We start from the raw sequence: 21,384 nt of genomic DNA on the forward strand, positions 1-21,384 counted from the left end.
GCAGGCTACACCTATCTCAGTCCTTTTAAGCACCCCACAGACAGCCCGGCAGGCGGGCTGGCAGCCAGGCAGAATGGCAGTAGGCTGGCAGGCTTAGCCCGGGGCAGTATCTCCAGCAGAGCCAACTTTGACCAGCTGGTCCAGACTAACACCAGCGAATGAGCATGTACCACCGCATCACTCGGGAGGTAGTGGTTAGCCATGGTCCAGACAACCTCACACCTAGAGCCTGACACCATAGCAGTAAACCTGTACTGGTGGGATTTAGGTGAGAAGAGTCTCACCTATGACTTAACAGGACATTAACATTATTACAAATATTCCTCCTGGCGTACTCTGACACCATCCCAATTTCCTTCCAGAGTGCGTGATGGACCCCTGTTCACTCTCACTTGCTGGTGCCAGATTTAGGAACTTGATCCGTTGTCCAGCCAGGTCCAATCTACCATGACGGTTTAGCTCCAGCAGACCCCCAAGCAGCTGGGGAATATCTGGTGGACATTTCCCTTTCAGCAACATTCAGTTAGTTAGCTTAGCACCATATAGTCTACCACACCACAGCTAGACAAGTCAGGGGTAAAATATTGTCAGCTAAAAATGCTCTGACATGGGAGTATTTGTTTTGTAGTCGATAGCCATAATACACAATGAACCTCAGTGACTCACAGAGTTAATTAACTGCATTTACCAATCTAGCAAAAAAAGAAGAAAAACTTCCAAGTAAAAACTAAAAGTAAAAAAGGGCCTCAAAACCTCTATTTGTAATTCAGTCTCCCCTTGATACACCTGGAATGAACTGATATTGTTTGCCCCCCACCTCCCTCCCTCCCTCCATCACACTCACCTCCCAACCATCTCTGACAGTTAAAAGGCCTACACACAAGCAGAAAGAGCAGGCAGCTCATTGTGCGTTTTAAAGCGCTAACTAGGCCACTTAGCACCCTGTGACGCTGATCTGATCCCCGAGGCGCTGAACTTGGCAGCGGGCCCTTCTCCTTTCGCTCCTTCCCTTTCCCCTCGCCATGGGAACCAGGCCATCCTTAATGACGCAGGAGTGCTCCACCGGATCCCACAATGCAAAGGGGGCTGACATCTGTCTTGCTAAGTGGTGCACTCTCTTGTGCACCTTGTTTGTTCAATCAACAACCACCACCCTCTCCTCTCCTTCTCCTCCCCTCCATCCACTATGCCTATTTTCTTTATTTCTTTTTCTTCAGAGAAAAAAACAAAACAAAAATCACACGTAGGGTGGTACAGAGAGATAGTGAGATAGTGAGATCACGACTCCCCCTTCAAGACAATCATCATTTTGACACACCAGGGCAACACAACAGTGCAGTGGGGAATATTTTTGTAGACACCAAGTGCACAATTGTATAATGGCAGCACCAGATTATTACACAGTGCATATTTAGTTATAAATTCTGACATTTCACTAATAACCACCATCACTATGAGGAATGAGAATTTAAATAGCAGAATTTGATCACCGTTAGTGCGGCTGTATGAGCCTCCCATGATCGCCACCTTCTGCACATTTAGAACAAAAGTGCCTGATTAAAAGTGGCCCCTAATTCCTCATAGTTAAGACCTGGGCAAATATTTGTCCCATCAATCTCAGGAAATATAGCCATCAACCCAAGATGTTAATCACATGCTAATGGAAACCAAGGGACTCAATGCACCCCCGTAGCGCAATGTACGCTTTCACTTTTTCAGAAAGCCCACGTGAATGCAAATGGCCATCTAAGCAGCCATTTTGACAGCATGCCAAGGCAACGTAAAGAGCCCCCTTCTTTATGCCCCTCTGGGAATGTATGTTGGGATGTGTGGGATGAGTTCACTTTACCAGGCCCAGGTGCCAGGATATAAATGAATAATAGGTTTTATGGGCCCTAACTGAAAAAAAAAGCAAATACACACATACCCACCCGCTCAAGTGCATCTGTGGTGAATGATGTTCAAATTCCCACAACTACACTGAAAAGAGATTGGGCATGAGAATAGGTGGTTCCTATACATAATTCAGGGGTCCATGCTGAAACAATTATGTTTGCTTACTGCTAAGTACCCGTGCTCAATAGCTCGTTTGCTCTGTAGTTTGGTGCTTTCAGATGTAAGTGCTATGTGCTAAAAGTCGACAGAACACAGCTTTTTAATAAAATATAGGAGCTGTCAATTGAACACTTGAATATGAGAGTGGGTGGAAAAAACAACAAATGCTCCTCATGTTTTTGCTCGAGCTTTGCATGCAAACTAAATTTCATGAATCTAACAGTGTTGGCAGAAAACTAATTAGCAATGCCAGGCAAAAGGACTGTGGACAAACATGGTCTTTTAATGACAATATTACACAAAACAATACAAAAACAATATTTCAGTTTAGGTTAATCTAAACAAGATTTTGAACATTAACACAAGTCCAGTGTGGACAGCTCTGTCTGCTGCAACAGAAAATGCATGACCCAAATACAGGTCATCTTGTCAACAATCTCTGAATAACACATTCAGACTCATATACAAACACAAATATATATGTATGTTATTACAATTGTCAGAATAAAAAGATAATGTCCGTATCTTAGAAGTGATTCGACAATGAGTCAAAAAGTTTATCTGAAGATAATGCAAGGCTTCAGCTGTGTAAGTTAATCAAAAAAAAAAAAAAAAAAAGATATTTTACACAGTTACAGTCTTTTTAGTGAAATTCCCTCTTGAGTCTCAACAGTGTTTTCCTGTTTGGCTGCAGCGGAAGGATTATAACAAAAATAAGATATTTGACACTAAAAAGACAGTAACTTTAAAAGATATTTACTTGATTTGACTAATTTGGACAGCTGAAGTATCATATCAGCTTCAAATACAATTTTAAATATATTTTTGCACAGGAGGGTTGTGGATTTTGTCCCACTGACATTTAAAGTGCATTATAAAGGGATCTTTTAATGACCACAATAAACAGGAGGAACGATTACAGCAAGAAAAACATGTGTATGTTAATTGTAAAACAACAGTGTCATATATTTCACCACAACTGTAAAATAATTACAGGTGTGGGGAAGGTGCGGCCTCAGCATTCCTCTCCTCACGCCCTGTCTCACACTTGCACTCCTCCACCATCATCACTCGCTTCTGTCGGACCTCATCTCCACAGCGCAGGGGAACAGCCACAGTGTAAGTTTTGGATGGGGCACAGCGGGAGCAGGGAGCCCGGCGGTGCAACCCCACCCCGGCACCCAGTTCAACAAACTCCCCCTCAGATGGGACGAACAGGGAGCTGCACTGGCCGAAACACAGCTTGTTGTGCACTGTTACTGTGTTGCATCCATCTGCTGTCACACGCTGGGAAGATGACAGAGAAGTGTGAGAAAGGCTAAGCATCACAGCAATACTATCAGTATTGATTTACTTCTGAGGGTGTAAAAATCAACACAGTGTGTTTATGTAGATCCACACCATCACTGCTAATCCACCAGCAGAGCCATAATCAGCTTTATGACTGAGCAGACATCTCTCTAATTGCCACTGAAATATCAACACTCCCTCACACAAAGATATTTGCTATATTCTAATACAGAGTGTAAAAAAATCAATCATCTTAATAACATTTTTCATGCTCTTTTTCTGTGTGCACAGAAATATGTTTGGCAGAGGAATGAAATAAACTCTTAGAATAACATGCGTGATATAAGCATCTCTTACCTGAGTGAAAGGTACTGCAGTACACATCTGTTTAGTGTCCTTCAGGTTGACTGGCAGGGACATGGTCATCTTGTCTCCTTTATCTATGGCTCTCTGCCACATCTGCAGGCCTTGTCTCTTCTTTAGTTCCATCTCAGTGGGGTTTTTAGGGTGCAGGTGGTGTAGTGGACTTGCAGGGGCATTGAAGGCCGGACCTGGACGCCCTTGAGACAGGAAGGCAGGGAAGGACAATCTGGAGCGAAGGGAGGGGGCTCTTCTGGGGATCAATCCCTGTCTGAAGAGCCCTGACTGGGATAAAGCACGAGAGTCCAGCTGCAAAACTTTGACTATTCCCTGGACCGGTTCATCGGGTCCACTGCCAGATGATTCAAATTCAATCTGTGACCGTCGCAGAATATTGTCAAAAGTGTTGTGAGGAAATGTAAACGCTATAGTTGTCCAACTCGACAAAAAGACGAAACTGATGAGGAAAGCCATGCTCTGACAAAAAAGATGATAATTCTCTAAAACGATTGGAGAAATAGCAATCTAATTTCAAACACTGACTAAGAACAGCCAAAAATATACAGCATAAGTCAGTATACAGAAACAAAACAGAAAAAAACAAAAAGAAATCTGGTCTGGTCCAAGGTCCCAAATGGTAACCTTGCTGTCAGTGCTTTGACAGTGTGATAGAGGGGGTCTTTTATATAGGCAGCTGCCAGTTCTCACCTGTGTTTTAATGCAAAGAAGGTGTCGCAATTCCCACACCAGACTAGACATCACACCAAGCTTAAAAATCCAGGTCGTGGATGGTTGCCAGACTGAGAGAATTTCAGTTTCAAGGTGAGTGGTAAAAACATGGTCATAAAAACTATCATCTGAAGAGGGATTTTGATCTGTGAGTTTTAAAATAATGGAACTCGTGGGTTGATTCAACGGATGAGCTTTAATCTAGGTTTTTTTTAAGGTTTTTGGTGACAATAGTAATGGATAATGAGTGAAAAGTTAAAGGTAGTTTGTTTTAAATGTTGAGCCAACGCAAGCCTCCAGAGCAGTTCCAGTGCTGTTTGGCACACATTAAACACATCTTTGCTGAACACAAAAGTCCAAAATCTCCAAATGATGTTGAGTTGACTTGAGATCTGGAGGCTGCACAAGTGTTTTCAGCCATTTTAACCAGTGTTTCTCTACAAGCATCCAAAGTCAAGTAGAATAAGCAACATGCACATTTGGGAAATTTGTGTTATTGAAACATAAATTCATGAGGACATAAAAGTATGCTGAGCTTGCAGATCAATGACTTCAGTCACAAACCAAAACACTGTAAACTGAGCAAGCAATAAAAACTAATAAATCTTCAGGAAGGCTTCTGTTAGAGATGTGGTATCCCGTCAACAATAAAACCTTTCTTATTCAGCGAGTGTCCCTGTTACCTTTGGCTGTAAAACAATAATGAGTTTATGTTCTCTGTGTTAACAAGACGTCTCATGTCTGTTTATTCCCACTAGCAACCTCTCAGCCTCTCCCTTGACATCCCATCATTACACCATTAGACTCTGTCACCCGTGACATGATCACACGAAGGCTGTTGACGGACCAACAGTTATAACTGGAAGGCTGTTTGACTTTCTCATAGAGATCTGGATGTTAACTGTCTTCTCTCTATGTCTGTTCCGTGGAGGCACCTCTGAACAGTTTGGTCCAGAAAGGTGCAAGAATGGGAAAGTCAAACAACTCAGGCTGTTTAATTCTCACATACTGACCATGCACACACACAGGCTGGTGAGGTTAAATATACGTTGTTGTTTTTTTTGAGCAATTCTCATGTCAGTTATAATGTAAGATGTGTGAGATGTGTTCAGCATTATTAATAAACTTCCTTCCTTTATCTGCATAATACACTTTTTTCCACAAGAGGGTGCAGTTTACAAAGTTTTCACTCTTTTTCTCTTTCACCTGCTCTCTCACTGTACATTCAGTGTAATTCAGTTCAGTGAAGCCATTTTTTTAGGCCTTCAAAAACTCAAATAGCTATTGTGACTTTTTTCAGAATGCAGAAAGTCAATTTATAAACAAAACATGTATTTTGGGATAAACTGGAAAAATGTCAAAAGCCTTCTTTTCATCAGGTTTATTGACTTTATTTCTGCGCAACTTCCTCCTCCTGCTGACATAGCCAAGAGAAATGAAGTCAATAAAACCAGATAAAAAGACGTGTTATATTACAGTAAGTACGTAACAAATCTGCTCAGGGAAGTATTGTGCTTGTAAATGAATGATGGGCTGAATACTTTGAAGGAAAAGATCCACAAAGGTGGAACTGTTCAAAGGAGCTAAAGACCAGGCTGGACCTGTACCCACCCAGCTAAACAGTAAAACCAAAAACTCAGTTTGTTAAGGCAACAGCTTACAAGTTTGTTACTGAGTGCAATGCTGAGTCAGTGAGGCACTCTTTTAAACTCTTGAGTGCAAAATAGATTATGGGACATTCTCAATCAACACTGTTCTATCAGGACTAATAAAAACTGCTTCTGCTGACATTTGCTCAATATCGTGTTTTTTTTCTTGTACTATGAGCTTTAGATTTTTACTCCCTCTGTGTATTATTGACTAAAACCTATGGATATCAATCATGATCTTTCATGCTTTTCCTATTACTGTAAATCTGAGGCAAAGAGAAACAAAGCAGTAGGACATCGGAGAGAAATATAAAAAGCTTATAGCTGGTTGATATGAAGTGACAAGACATAATAGGAACAGTGGCAGAATATGTGGTGGGTACGAAACAAGGTGCTGATAAAAAAATACATATGATAAAAAAAGTAAAATCCAGGTCATACATTTTGTCACAAAGTAAGTAATTATGTTAATAAACATACAAGCAAATGAAAGATTAATTCATTATATTGTAACGTTTCTTTGCATATAATACAGTATAGTAAATACACACAACATGTGTTGAAGATGATTTCATTATACTGTATGTTGTCATGATGGTGAACATATAACAGAGGACTGCACTTAAATAACGTGTAACTCTAATTATCCACCATGAAAGCTTTGAATAGATCTAAGCCTAAATGAGGTAGCCTATTTTCATATGTTCATAGATGATAATGTACTAAATGTTCACATGGGTACAGTATGGTGTACCATAAGACAGGTTCACTTATTATTGCATCCTGTACGCAAACATACACGCCTACCTCTGAGTCAAAAGAGACTCAGCACATGCCACATTTAACAGCTGTTCAAATTGTTTTATGTAAATGTTTTCAGACTATGACACCACTGAATGGGGTTATCAGGTGTCAATGGCACAGCATGTGATGGGAAAATCTGCTGCTTCAGCAGCCAGCAATGAGCACACATTAAACTTAACTAACTAGACCTACTAAAGACATGCTACAGCACACTGTAACCAGTCCTATCTAATGTAGCCTGTTTATTCACACTGCATAAAGCAAAGTGAAGGAACCACAAGGCTAGACCAGAACATTTACAGTTTTACAGTCTGCCATTAATAGTTGTTCATTGTTAATATTTATCACTGAAGTCTAACCCAGTAAAACTTGCTAACTGTACTAATAGCCCACAACCCTGATTTTCACTCAGTGAGAAATAACTGAATCAGTCTGTTAGTGATTGGAAGAGTTTATGTGAAAAACTGATGAACTCTGTGAGGCACACAAACGTTTATCGGTAGTATAAAATCACTTCCCCCCATTCTCTCACTCAGCATGTGCAGATACAATACCGGTTATTCCTTCAGATGGTAAAAAAGCAACTGAGAAGCTAGATTCAAAAAGGACTGGCCTGTAAACATATATCTGAAAATATATACTCATGTTTTCTGGAAAATCAGCATATCAGGTCATTCTTCACCTTAATCAGATTTCTTTAAAACTATTGTGAACTCTGTCCAAACAGATTTGCGACAAGTAATAAATAGCTCACTTAAATCAGGTGTGTTTCCTAAACTCCTAAAAGTAGCTGCCATTAAGCCACTCTTAAAAAAGAGAACGCTGGATGCTTCCATGTTAACCAACTACAGACCTATCTCAAATCTTCCTTTTATAGCCAAGATCGTTGAGAAAGTGGTTTTTAATCAACTCAGCAATTTCTTGAACTCCAGTGGCCTTTTTGACAAATTTCAATCAGGTTTCCGACCTAACCACAGTACAGAAACAGCTCTTATTAGAGTGTTAAATGACATAAGGTTGAACACTGACTCAGGCAAGGTGTCAGTTCTGGTCCTGTTGGATCTCAGTGCTGCGTTTGACACTGTGGATCACAGTATACTGTTGAATAGGTTGGAAACTTGGGCAGGACTCAGCGGAACAGTCCTAGACTGGTTCAGGTCCTACTTGGAAGAGCGGAGTTATTTTGTGACCATTGGAAGTTATGAATCTGATCGAGTGGCTATGACATGTGGAGTTCCTCAGGGGTCAGTTTTTGGACCCCTTCTGTTCAGTCTATATATGCTGCCCTTGGGTCACATTCTGCAGAACTCTAATGTAGACTATCACAGTTATGCAGATGACACACAGATATACCTAGCACTGTCCCCAGATGACTACAGTCCAATACAGTCATTGTGTCACTGTTTAGAGCAAGTAACTGATTGGATGAACCAAAATTTCCTTCAATTAAATCAGGACAAAACTGAGGTCATTGTTTTTGGCAATAAAGAGAAGAGGATTGCTGTCAGTAAACATCTGGAGTCACTCTCTCTAAAAACTACGGACCAAGTCCGAAACCTTGGCGTGCTGATAGACTCAGATCTGACTTTCAGCAGTCACATCAAATCAATCACCAAAACAGCCTTCTATCAGCTTAAGAGCATATCCAGAGTGAAGGGTTTTATGTCTCAAACAGACCAGGAGAAGTTGATTCATGCTTTCATCTCAAGTAGACTCGACTACTGTAACGGTCTTCTGACTGGACTCCCACAAAAAAGCATTAAACAGCTGCAGCTCATTCAGAACGCTGCAGCTCGAGTTTTAACCAGAACAAAGAGATCAGAGCACATTACTCCAGTTCTCAAGTCTTTACACTGGCTCCCAGTCAGCTATAGAATAGATTTTAAAGTTCTGCTACTGGTCTACAAATCACTGAATGGTTTAGGTCCAGAATACATGAATGACATGTTAGTAGAATATAAACCCAGTAGAGCTCTGAGATCTACTGACTCAGGTCAGATAGTTGAGCCCAGAGTTCAAACTAAACATGGTGAAGCAGCTTTTAGCTGTTATGCTGCACACAACTGGAACAAACTACCAGCAGAACTGAAATCAGCCCCAACAGTGAACACTTTTAAATCCAGGTTAAAAACATTTCTCTTCTCCTGTGCTTACGATTGAGCTCTTTTAAAGCACTTTCTTTCATTTGCACTCTATGTCCTTTTAATGATTTTAAAGCTAATTTATTATTTTATGCTGCAATCATTTTATTTATGTCTTTCAATTTTTCTGTACTTTGTTTTTATTATGGGGGGGTGGGGTGGGGGTTAATTGTATGTTTTTAAGTTTCTCAAATTACATGTTTTTCTGTTTTATGTAAAGCACATTGAATTGCCATTGTGTATGAAATGCGCTATATAAATAAAACTGCCTTGCCTTGCCTTGCCTTAAAGCGATGATTTGGCATAATTTTGACCTAGCGTCATATGCACCATGACGTCTATCTAAACACCCCCTCAGCCCTTTTTTAAAATTTGGTCGCAAATTAGTGGAGTTACAGCCATCAGCCGAATTGCTTAGTACAGGCGCTAATGGAACCAAAAGTGTATCTCAAAAATTACCCCACTAATAATGCCTGGATTGTTATCAAACTACAAGCGGCCGAAATGAGCTTCCTCCATAGGGTGGCTGGGCTCTCCATAGAGTGAGAAGCTCAGTTATCCGGAGTAGACCCGCTGCTCCTCCGCGTCGAGAGGAGACAGATGAGGTGGCTCGGGCATCTAGTCAGGACACCTCCCTGGTGAGGTGTTCAGGGCACGTCCCACCGGTAGGAGACCCCGGGGAAGACCCAGGCCATGCTGGAGAGACTATGTCTCTCGACTGGCCTGGGAACACCTCGGGATCCCCCGGGAAGAGCTAGTAGTGATGGGAACGGCAGTTCTTTTTACTGTACTGAATCTTTAGAATCCGTTCATTAAAATGATTCGTTCAAAAGATTCGTTCACCGAATCGTTCAGTGTTCTCCAACTCCCTGAACTGATAAACAGCCAAATAATCCGTCATTCAGTTCATGATTCAGCCCTGAGGTTGACGTTCACTTACTGAGGGACGGTGCGTTCAAGGACTATATTATACAATCATTCGCGGGAGACGCAGCGCTGCTTATACATGCACTAAAAATATTACACAGTGAAAGTGTCCTCTGTGCACAGTAAAATAACATAACATGATGCTACACTGATGTTAGCAACACAGCGCTAATGTTAGCAGTACATGTACTGAACGTGAATCAACTCCTCAGCCCTCAGTGCCCTGAGTCAGTGAGTGACTGACACAGTGCCACTTTCAGCAGTTCGTGAACGTGATTTGTTCGCGAACGATTAATTGAACGACATGCTGAGGACATGAATCTCGTTCACGTACTGTGCTGAAAGTGGCGCTGTCGTTCACTGAGTGATTCGTTCGCATTGAGTGAGTGAGTTGCGGCAGTTCCAATCCCGACCGGCAGCCATGCTCGCGGCTGAGCTCAACTGAACAGAACTGAGAAAGGAACGAATCAGTCCATGAAGTGATTCAGTTCACTTCGTTCACTCAAAAGATTCGTTCGTTCGAACGACACAACACTAGAGCTAGACGAAGTGGCTGGGGAAAGTACTGTCTGGGCTTCTGTGCTTAGGCTGCTGCCCCCAGGCCCGTCGCAACAGGACAGGCAAACCAAGCAATTGCCTTGACAACGACTGGTTATGAATTGAATGCAACGACAAACTGTGTGCGCGTCCCTTTAAATGCTGTGATGGTCAATGCAGGAAAGTGCAGCGACACTGTTATCGGAATCCCCCTCAAGGGGGCCCCCCACAGTTGCTAGCTCAGCGGCTAACTCCGTTGTTAGCTCGGCGGCTAACTCATCTGCTAACTCGGCGGCTAACTCATCTGCTAACTCGGCTTCCCAGACCATGTAGCCACCTGCCCATTTGACCTGCTGAACTACAGGCCCGTCGCAACAGGACAGGCAAACCAAGCAATTGCCTTGGGCCCCGAGCTGGCCGGCTAATTCGGCGGCTAACTCGGTTGCTAGCTCGGCGGCTAACTCAGTTAACTGGCTAACTGTAGACGGGATCATAGACTGTATATAAGAAATGGACGTAACATCCGTGACGTCACCCATTGGTTTGTGGACTGCTGCTCGGAATCCAATAGTATCGAATCTAGGCAGCGCCATCTTGAAAATTTCAGGTGCATTCTGGGAAAAAATGAACACGGATTTTACTTATATGGGCATGAGGCGGAGTCATGAACCCGCCTCATGGCGGGACCAACGGCGGAGCGGGAGGCTGCGATTGGTTGCGAGGGCTGGATCTCAAGGACATTGGTCAATCAACCTGTCAATCACAACGTAGCCACGTAGCCTGCTTTATCGTCAAATATAAAATCAGGGAGGCCAAAATGTCCCAAATGAACATCATACTGCATTGAAGAAGGCTTTAAACTAGCGATTGAGACCATAAACACATTTTGAAAACGTTTACTGAGGTTAGAAATCAAGTGAGAAGTTGGGTGAATTCTCCATTGACTTGTATAGAGCCGGATGTCTTTTTGAACACAAAACGGTCGCCCCCTGGTGGCCTTTTGATAGAATGCAGCTCTAAGTTACTTCCGCATTGGCTTCTTTTCAGAGGACAGGAACTCCCCGCCTGGACGGGATCTTGTTTGTGTGTGTGTGTGTGTTCCCCGGTCACATACAAAGCGGGGAACCTAGGGATGATCCCTGTTTATGTTAGCCACCTGCCCATTTGACATGCTGAACTACATATACAGTGAAAAGTTGCTGGGTCTTTACAGTAATTTAAGCATTGCCTTGCGGCTACTCCTGACTCTCCCTGTGACTGTGGCCTCAGGTGAGAGGAGCTTTTCAGCTTTGAAGCTGATAAAGACATACATGAGGTCCACCATGAGCCAAGAGAGACTCACAGGACTGGCCGTTACGTCAATTGAGCGTGATGTTCGCAGGTCTTTGGACATGGAGGACATTGTGGTTGCCTTTGCTGAAGCCAAGGCTCGCAAACAGCAGATGTAGATATTTTGCATATTTTTTAAAGGTTAACCACTTAACGCACGCTGTTCCGTCTACGGGACGGGACGGATGTTAGGAGGTAGCCACACGTTCTTCTGAATGTTTTAAACACCAAACCTTAAACATATATATTCATGCCGTACATCGTTGGAAAGCTTAGACTGTCCTGATTCATTCAAGACCACTCACGACTTATATGGTTGCTCACAGCCGTAATAGTATTAGCGATTAGCTCGGCTAGCCCCTGAGCTAATTAAGAAAAGCTATAATGCCTACATACCTTCAAAGTCTTCCCTTTATCCACAACGATCATCTTATGACACAGGACTTTCTGTACAGCTCGCCAAGTATCCATTCTTGTGAAATATGAAATCCGTTTCCATAAAACCGAAATACATTCCTCAATATGTCCATGTATTTAGTCCAACACGTAACGTAATAACACAAATAAACCAAATACGGTCCGTTTACGTCATTTCCTGACCTGCGCGTCCATCTCAGAGTACACGTGACTAGGGCTGTGTCTCAATTTGGACCCAACTGCGAGGCTGCATCCTCGAAGGACGCGGCCTTTGCGGCCTTCGAAGGATGCATCCTTGAGGAACCTCCGAAGGACGCATCAACCGTTGTGAAATGAGACGGTCTAGCCTTCGAGGCATTTCCTGGTTGCGTCACCAGTTGTTCCCGCCCATAAGACGAGAAAGACGTCTCGACCGAAAAGACGGTGAAAAAGCTGACAAAATTATAAGAGAGAAGAAAGGAGAAGAATAAAGGAAAGGAGAAGAAAGAAGGAAAACACACAAGAAAGAAAGAAAGAAGGAAAACACACAAGAGAAAGAATAATAAAATAATAATAATCTCTAAATAGTTATTTCTGATGTAATTTTTGTAAATAGTGAAATGTTTCATCACTTGATAATAAAAGAAAATATTTAATCCCTTGTTCTTCCTGAACAGTAGCACTTTATGCAACCCTGTTATAAATTGTACTGAAGTTGTAAATACTAAATGGAATAGACGTGTAACAATGAACAATATTTTTTATTTAATAACAACATAAAACATCAAAATCTTCACAATCAAATAAAAAATAAAGAAAAATCATAAATAAACACAGTTCATAAATAAAATCAAATTAAACACATCTATATAGATGTATATTTATTTTTCTATTACTTTTCCAGGAGAAAGAAGAGCCTCTCCATCCTGTCTTTCCCCTCCTGCTCCCTCCTCTCCTCTGCCTCATTTTGCCTTCTCATGTCCTCCTTTATGAGGTCAAGGAGGTCATCCTCCCTCCTCCTCTTCCTCCTGGGCCCTGGCTGGTCCTCCTCCTCCTCCTCCTCCTCCTCTTCACTCTCCTGCTCACCCACTGCGGCACTTGGCCCTGGTGTGTCCTCACGGATGGAGGCAATGAGGACAGGGGGGGCAATAGATGGCCTCTGCCCCAGTACCTCATCCATGAGGACAAACCAGGGCCAAGTGCCAGCAGTGGGCTTGCCGCTGGCCCCCTCCCCTGTCCCTGGATATTTGCAATCCTAAGGCAGTGGAAATCAATCATGTCAGCAATTTTCAGCAAAAGTATTTAGTAACAGTAAAACTAATCCAAACCTGTAGGCTACTTTATATATTTTTTTTTAAATTGTCCCATTTTTTTTTGGCCTGGTAGGGCTGGACCTTCCCCTCCAGCCCAGTCTTTCCCAGTATTGCTCTAAACACAGAGGGAAGCAAGAGAAAAGGTAAACACAAGATCACATCAACACAGGGATGCAAAGATGTACAAAAATGGACATCACCCTTACCTCCATCCCGCCGTGGCGGAGTTTTTGCCCCCCGTGAATAGATGGTAATTTTCCCCTCTTTGTTTAATCAGGAGCTCGGTTTGCTCCTTGCTCCCTAAAACAAAAATAAAACAAAATGTAATGTAAAACATGTTTTTTTTTACTATGTCAACAGACAAAAGGGTTCTAATATAGCAAAAAATTATCATAATAATGATAATAATGAAGTATAACATATAATAGTGATAATCCCAAACGTAGCTCTTTATTAAAATCTAAATTTGTTTTCATCTTAGTCCATTTATATATATATAAATATATATATGTATGTATATATATATATATATAAAGATATAAGTCAAGTAATAAAATATAAGTAATTAGTAAAAGTATAAAAGTATTAGTAGTAATAAGTACAAATAATTAAATAAAACAAACCAATACATACACTTGAATGAAAAGTCTTCACCTGTTGGTGTTGCCATTGTTGTGTTTTCGCGGCACTGAACAGCGCCGCGCAAAGTATCTTGGGATATGGGAGGCCGCGAAGGATAGTAGCGATGCATCCTCGAAAAAGAGGGAAAAGAAGGCCGCATTTCAAGGCTGCATTTGAAGGACTCTTCGAATTGGGACAGCCTTCGCGCGGCGTTGTGACGTAATCGGCCTCGAAATGCGCACTTCGAGGATGCAGCCTCGCAATTTGGACCAAATTGGGACACAGCCCAAAGCCAATGAGGACATGTGACCGACAACAATGACGACATGGCTTTGATTGACTGCTGTTCTAGCCTATGGAAATATTCAGTGAAATGAAGTTGATAACCTTTTAGCCAATATTCTGAGGTTTCCAACGGTGTATGACACTAAACTATCAGGTTTGGCTGTCCATAAACAAACTCCAAGCGTAACCGGCGTGCGCCCTGTGCGTAAAAGAGTTTAACCATATATCATTACGCACACGGCATTTTGGTACACGGTTGGTTCTTCTTCGACTTGACATATGACTTATACCAAAATAAACAGATAGATAGATAGATAGATATGGCCAAACAAAAAAATATGGTTATATGTAATAATAATAATAATAATAATAATAATAATAATAATAATAATAATAATAATATGGCGTCAGCTTTCATTAGAGACCAAGATTTTGATTGTAGGCAAAGGGGATGTGAAGTTATAGGTGTTTGATTGTGGTTATACAGCTTTGGTAACCAAGTGTCCATTTGGAGTCTCCAAAAAGGACCTGAGGAAAACGCATGGACATACCTGTTGAAAAATAATTCAGAAAAATTCATCTTTTGGTCTTTTGACTCCAAATTTGGACTGCATGAAGCCAAGACATGTGGCTCTGTCATTTATCATTGTGTCTATATCCCGCTGTGAGGTCCCTGAATGTCTGTACACATGTCATTGTAAAGGCAAACCTATGGGCGAGTAAACAACCCCATCATTGTAACCTCTGCCACTCTTTGTCAGTAAGTCACAGAATCACACAGACACTTTTACAAGAGTAAAAAAAACCTGAGAGTGTTTCCTTTCCAATGATACCAGACACATCTCTGAGTCTCAAACTATGTGGGATCTGTGCTGCTCACAACTTGGGCATGTCGTTTAGGCTAACAGCATAAAAAACAGGGGTGTGTGTTAAGTGGTTAATCTTATATGTGTGTGTGTATTTTTATCTATGTTGGATTTTATATTTAATACCGAATTTTCACTTTGCTTATATGTTGATTGCAAATGTTCAAATAAAATAAGTAAATATACTATGTGTGCAGTAGCCTATATGCAACATTTGTAAGCAGTATTTGCAATATTAAGAAATATTTTATTGATATAATGTGTGGTTGAACTTCAACAGTGTGTCTATGCTGTTGTTCCTGTAGGCTTTGGGCGGGCGGGGTGGGATGGTGAGGTGTAGGTTTTTTTGCTGTGGTCCAGGGGTGTCGGCGTCGGCGGACGGTGGTGGTCGGGGGGCCTCCAAGTCCATTTTGCTTGGGGCCCCCAAATTCCTTGAAACGGCCCTGGCTGCCCCCACGACCCGACCCCGAATAAAGCGAAAGAAGATGGTATGGTATGGTACGGTACAGTACGGTACTAACGATTGGGACCCTCACCCTACTCTTTTGAGGGAACTATTTATTGAGGAAATAAATCAAGCAAGAAGTAGGGTCATTGTCTAATAGATTTCCAATAGAAAGAATAGGCTACAAATATAAAGCATTGGCTTCACTTCCCGCTACCCGCCTGTTATCATCTAACACATCTATTTTTATTCTTGACAGATGTTGACTAGCATGCATTAGCATTTTAAATGTTTACCAAACTAATGTCTGAAAATAGGGTTCATTAAACCACAGAAAAACAGAATCAATTTGTAAATAAAAACAAGTTGAGAGTGTAATATTTATTATTTCAATGTAATCAAACATACAAAAATAAATTCATTGTAGTATTAAAGTGAACGCATGTGATATGAACAACTGACAAATTGAATGCAGATGCTTCTCCGCACTGTGCATCATTAAACATTACACACATCGGCATCAGTTGATGATAGCCCTTTTAAAAACATAAATAAATCACTGATACAGTTATGAAACATGAACACATTTGCTCCACTGACTACCTCTCCATTTCTGATTTTAATGTAATCAAATAAAAAAGAAAACAAACTTTATACACATAAAGAAAGCTTACAAGCAAGATTTCTCCCAATTACAACATTGTTCATCCCAAAGAAGACACATCATCCTTTGGTACCAATGCTCTTGTAGAGAACCATCGAAACCACCATGGCAGCAATCTGTAAAGACAGGAGTTCATCAACACAACATTTAAACAAAATTCAAGGAGCTGGCATGTACATTTCTGCATGATATGTTCTGTGAAGTAACACGTTTCCAAACACTTTTCATGTTTATTAGTTAATTTAATTAGTTATCCAAATTATTTTGGCATATGGTTTAATAACTGCCTCAGTGTACTTTAATCCTTAATCAAATTCGGCTGTGCCGCTAAGATAACTAGAGTGTCTATTTTTGCCTTGCCATGTGAAAAACATTTAAACAAATCATTGAAACATTTCCTCCTTAAACTTTTAAATATCAACTCCACTGACCAAAAACCTGTAAATTATGAGGTGAAACTGAGCAGACATTATGTTTGTGTATGATGAAGCTTGAAGCTTCTAACATGAAATGTCACAGGTGCGATGTCATCAGTTCTTACTAGCTCATGTAAAGACAATATAAAAGATACAGTAAAATAAGAGATAATTTTAAGATTTTTAATCCACTCTATCAAAGTAACTCTGTGGCCAAAATGCACAGCAGTCTAAACCGTGTGAGATGTTTGACAGTGTTTCCTGTACCTCAAGAGCTCCGATCCCCAGAGCCACACCTGCAACGATTACAGCATTGTCCTTTATCACCTGCAGCAGCTTGTCAAAGCAGAATTCAACTGACTGGAAGAGAAACAACAGGTGAGGACTAACTGTTGCACCACATCACAAAATGGTTTTATTGGTGTCATGGTTGAAGTTATTCCACAAGTAACTTGGTCTCATACCGAAAGCTGTGCTGATTCTCTGCTGCATACACCTGTGTCATCAGTCAGGGTCTCATTGCAACACATGGGTGGATAAGAATTTTTATGGGCCGTATAATAAGGGGAGCCATCAAAATCTGTGTAGTTGGTAAATCCACAGCATTTAAACTAGAGAAACAACATAAAGTGTTAATGCCATATCTTAACGAAAACATTTCAAGAGCCTCAACAGCACTGCCGTGAAGCTGTAGCAGAGTGTAATAAGAGGTACAGCATGCCCAATCATATAAAAAATGCAAAACAAAAAACAAAGACTTCCTTCCACAAATATATTAGGTTTAAAATTGTATTTGGTAAAAGAAAACCACAATTTTGGTGGTGATCAGCAAAGGGTTAATGATCTAACTACATGTTCTTTAGAGTTGAAAAAAATGTTTGTGTTGGCTGTGGTCCCAAAAAATGGGTACAATTATTGGCTATGGCCATAAACATTTGATATCAGAGATGAATTTATTAAAAATACAGTACGTCGATCATGGTGGCGTTCCAGAGAGAGGTCAGACTGTCACTGCTTCCATAATCCTTTCGAATGCTGTTTACAACTTCCTCCTCAACACCGATTAAAAGCTTATCTGCCTGAGAAGGTTGAAAAAAACACATTATCACACTTTGTGACATTTGAGCACAGTTCTTCAGGATTTTTAAGTTGCAAAATATGACTGGCAGTTGTTGGCAAGAAAATCCTGCTTTGCTTCCGAGGGACTTACCAAATCCTCAAAGACGAGAAGCACCACAGCTCCTGCTACTTCGACGAGGAAGATAATCAGCACAATAGTGAAGAACTGTAGGGGGGGGAGATAGATAAATGATACAGCGACTCTCACTGTAAAACATTTGATTTATAGCAGCATTGTGTCTCACCGTGAGCGTGAGAAACAGGCTTGGACTAAAAACATTTAATCAGAGTTAACATTAACAGGAAGCTAGTAAACATTTGTGAGATAAAACATAAAGCTACATGCTAAAACATTTAAAAACTTCCCCTGAGAACCATCACGTCCATACTGAGAAGGAATTATTCTTTTCTGGTGAAAAAACCTCTAAATATTTTAACATTTATTGTTACCAAATTTATATCTAAATTGGCCTTAGAGTTCTCTCTTCTCTCGTTCTCTTGAGTTACTAATTAAAAATCCCTTTTATTTCAAAAGAGGGAGGCTTATCTCATTTTGAACAGACCAGGACTGTAAAGAGCTACCAAAAGTAACACAGTAAATCAGATTATTTCAATTTAATTTGGAGAGAGAGAAAATGTTCATTCTCCAAAAAGTGGGGTGGGGTGGGGAATGTGGCATTATTTCAAAGAGATACTTTCAAGTGAGTAAAAAGCTACTTCTACTTATAAAAATAATAATCATGACTATTATTATTATGTATTCAGTATTCTCAGTTCTTCAGCAGTAGTTGACCTGTCAAACATTGCTCACCGTCAGCAGCATACACCTGCTCTCCCTGATGGCTCCGCAGCAGCCCAGGAAGCCAATGACCAGTAGCACACCACCCACTGCCATGAGGAGGTAGCTGATGTTGGCCAGCTGGGATAAACCAGACGGAGCATCATCCACCTGCTCCACTATGCCCAGTAGAGAGGCACTGTCCACCTTCACCCACACCCCAACACCCAGGATGGCTGCACCGGCGACCTGCATGGTGGATGCAACACAGTAAGAGAGAGAGTAGAGGGATAATCAGGCAGAAGCATGAATAACAGAAATCGCTATAAGTCAGTGTTGAGTTGTAGAGACACAAGCTTGATCATTATTTATAATACTTAAGCATTTTATGAAAGACACATACTTGCTTTTCTGACAAGCATTACAAGACAGGTTAACAAAACGAACAGTCGGGTAACAAAATGAACACTGAATGTGGTTTTCCTTGCTGTAATCATTCTTCCTTTTCATACTGGTTATTAAAAGAGTGGTATAGATATTTTCATTTAACTCTTAGCAAGAAATTGAGTAAGTGTTATTTTTTTAAATGTCAAACTATCCCTGTGAGTTATTACTGAAAACACAAAATACACAGCTATGTTTTTCTTTCTTTTTTTTTCTTTTACCGATTCTGTAAAAGCAGAATTTGAAGCCAAAGGGAGTAGCTTGCTCTTTGATACATTAGTTTGATACATTAGTACTTGTGTGTGCTTTGTGCTCTCTTCTGTTTGCTTGCTAGTGGGACAAGGCCAAGAAATAAAGCTTGACAGTAGAAGCAGAAAATGATTTGTTTTTACAACTTACAAATATGCCGCCGTTGAAGATGAACATCATGACTTTGAGAAAACCGGTGCAACACATCTTGGCTGATATTTTCACACTGTTACAAAGAGAGGAACAAAACTGTTTCTTATTTCAGCAGAAAACTAATTGCAACTGGTCATACTTCATATTAATCACTTTGGGGATTGACAATGTGTAGGAGAATCAATGGCCATGGGGCTGGGGTAACACATAAGCAAGCACCAACATGGGTCAAATTGCATTTACTTTAGTTACACATTAACCACAGTCACTCGTGGTAAAACAGAAAGGGTCTTAATCTTCTTTAGTTTTTTGTGCTGATGTAATCTCCAGTTTCGGTTGTGGTGTCACATGATATGCAAAACTTCATCTTGTACAGAATTCACCTCCAGCTTTGAACTTTTGTAGTATTTATTGTAAAACTGTATAATAATGTACTGTGGCATTATTCAAAAATGATTAGCCCTGTCTATGTCAGCAGAGAGTAAAAGTGTCTCTTCTATACATTGTTTATAGTGTTATAATGTTATTGTGAACTGTCTCCAATTAATCAGCTAAAAACGTCCTTTGGTGAGATCATCATGAATTATCTCATCAACTTCCTGGAGGCACAGAAAAACCATAAAAGACAGGCACAAACACACCCTTGTCCCCAACCTTGCGAGAAATGACCTTAGTTTTATAGTTATTGATCTTTTTTTTCTTCCTTATTACACCTTTGACTGTAAATGCTGTCATCACCTACTTGGCAAATGGCACTTTGTTTCTAAAGAAGCAATAAAAGATTTCCATATCACAAGGAAAATAACATTTCGTTTACATGAATACTTCGGATGAAGGCGAAATGGGCAAATAAAACAACACTAACTTCCTCTGCTGTGTTGAGTCAAAGTTTTTTTCTGTTATTAGTTTCTGTAACAGAGAACTGAGTTGAACTATAATTTGTTGTCTGTTAGAGTATATTTTATTCATAGTTTGTTGGTGAAACAGTTATAATACAAAACGTCATAATACAAAGTTATTAAGATAAGTGTGTTAAGACATTTAATTATGACTGCTCACAATATGTGACACTATACTCAGACATCAAATTACTATTTAAATTACTTTAAAGTATATTTAACCAGATACAAAATTTCATTTATTAATCAATGTTCCAACGTATGACAGTTAGTTCAATCTGACAGAAACATGCTGTTTTACGTTTTCTGTTCATTTCTAATCATGTGTAGTGAGGTGGATTTTGGATTAAAACTAAAAGGTTTTTAGTTGCTGAGTGTATTGCTCAATATACAAATAAAACATGAAAATGGAACTCGTACCTGTTCTGCAGTGATGTCAGTCTGCTGAGTTCTGATCAATCGGGAGTGTATGCTCAACTAAACTTTTACGTGCCCCTTTATATTCTCGCAGCCTACACACACACACACAGGAAAAGAGAGAGAGAGAGAGAGAGAGAGATAGAGATAGGTGAAGCAGGAGGTCATGCCCTAAACGTCACTGACTCTGCTTTCAGGTAAAGCGTTATTTCCTGGTGACCAGAGTCCCTTCAAAAATAGAAACTTTATGATCAACCCGTGGTCATAATAAAACAATGATGCCCATTTCTTATATTTAGCAACAACAACACCAGAAACACAGGATCATCTCAAAATGGGATGCCAGTACAGGAAATTAAATCATTTAATGTTGAGCATTAACATAAACCTGTTGAATATTTTACTTTTTAATGAATGTAAAACCACCTTTGGGATAATATGTATAACTTGGTTGATTCCAGGTTAGAGTGGAGTGATTCATTATTGATGTTAGCACTA

General features: G+C 40.4%; 2 protein-coding genes across 2 annotated transcripts; both read right to left on the minus strand.

The window, feature by feature from the left end:
* Nucleotides 1-3,045: 3,045 nt before the first annotated feature.
* On the minus strand, nucleotides 3,046-4,179 carry dand5 (DAN domain family, member 5). Its single transcript, XM_053326679.1, has 2 exons — nucleotides 3,703-4,179; nucleotides 3,046-3,342 (listed from the first exon to the last, which is right to left on the minus strand). The coding sequence occupies exons 1-2, from the start codon at nucleotides 4,177-4,179 to the stop codon at nucleotides 3,046-3,048; spliced, it is 774 nt and encodes a 257-aa protein (XP_053182654.1).
* An 11,916-nt stretch (nucleotides 4,180-16,095) lies between these two features.
* Nucleotides 16,096-20,985, minus strand: LOC128368218 (tetraspanin-1-like). Its single transcript, XM_053329001.1, has 8 exons — nucleotides 20,890-20,985; nucleotides 19,568-19,643; nucleotides 18,758-18,973; nucleotides 18,038-18,112; nucleotides 17,799-17,906; nucleotides 17,292-17,438; nucleotides 17,095-17,187; nucleotides 16,096-16,527 (listed from the first exon to the last, which is right to left on the minus strand). The coding sequence occupies exons 2-8, from the start codon at nucleotides 19,622-19,624 to the stop codon at nucleotides 16,471-16,473; spliced, it is 753 nt and encodes a 250-aa protein (XP_053184976.1). The 5' UTR covers nucleotides 19,625-19,643; nucleotides 20,890-20,985; the 3' UTR covers nucleotides 16,096-16,470.
* Between the last annotated feature and the right edge of the window lie 399 nt (nucleotides 20,986-21,384).

Source organism: Scomber japonicus, chromosome 2 (genome assembly GCF_027409825.1).
Source record: "Scomber japonicus isolate fScoJap1 chromosome 2, fScoJap1.pri, whole genome shotgun sequence".
NCBI classification, from domain to species: Eukaryota; Metazoa; Chordata; class Actinopteri; order Scombriformes; family Scombridae; genus Scomber; species Scomber japonicus.

Bases quoted from the DNA above. Each gene is read 5' to 3' on its own strand.
- dand5 (XM_053326679.1), bottom strand. From the start codon at position 4,179: ATGGCTTTCCTCATCAGTTTCGTCTTTTTGTCGAGTTGGACAACTATA. The intron at 3,343-3,702 runs GTAAGAGATGCT...TCATCTTCCCAG, and splicing joins CTGCAGTACCTTTCACTCAG to CGTGTGACAGCAGATGGATG.
- LOC128368218 (XM_053329001.1), bottom strand. From the start codon at position 19,624: ATGTGTTGCACCGGTTTTCTCAAAGTCATGATGTTCATCTTCAACGGC. The intron at 17,907-18,037 runs GTAAGTCCCTCG...CAACCTTCTCAG, and splicing joins TTCTCGTCTTTGAGGATTTG to GCAGATAAGCTTTTAATCGG. The intron at 16,528-17,094 runs GTACAGGAAACA...CTGTCTTTACAG, and splicing joins TGGGGATCGGAGCTCTTGAG to ATTGCTGCCATGGTGGTTTC.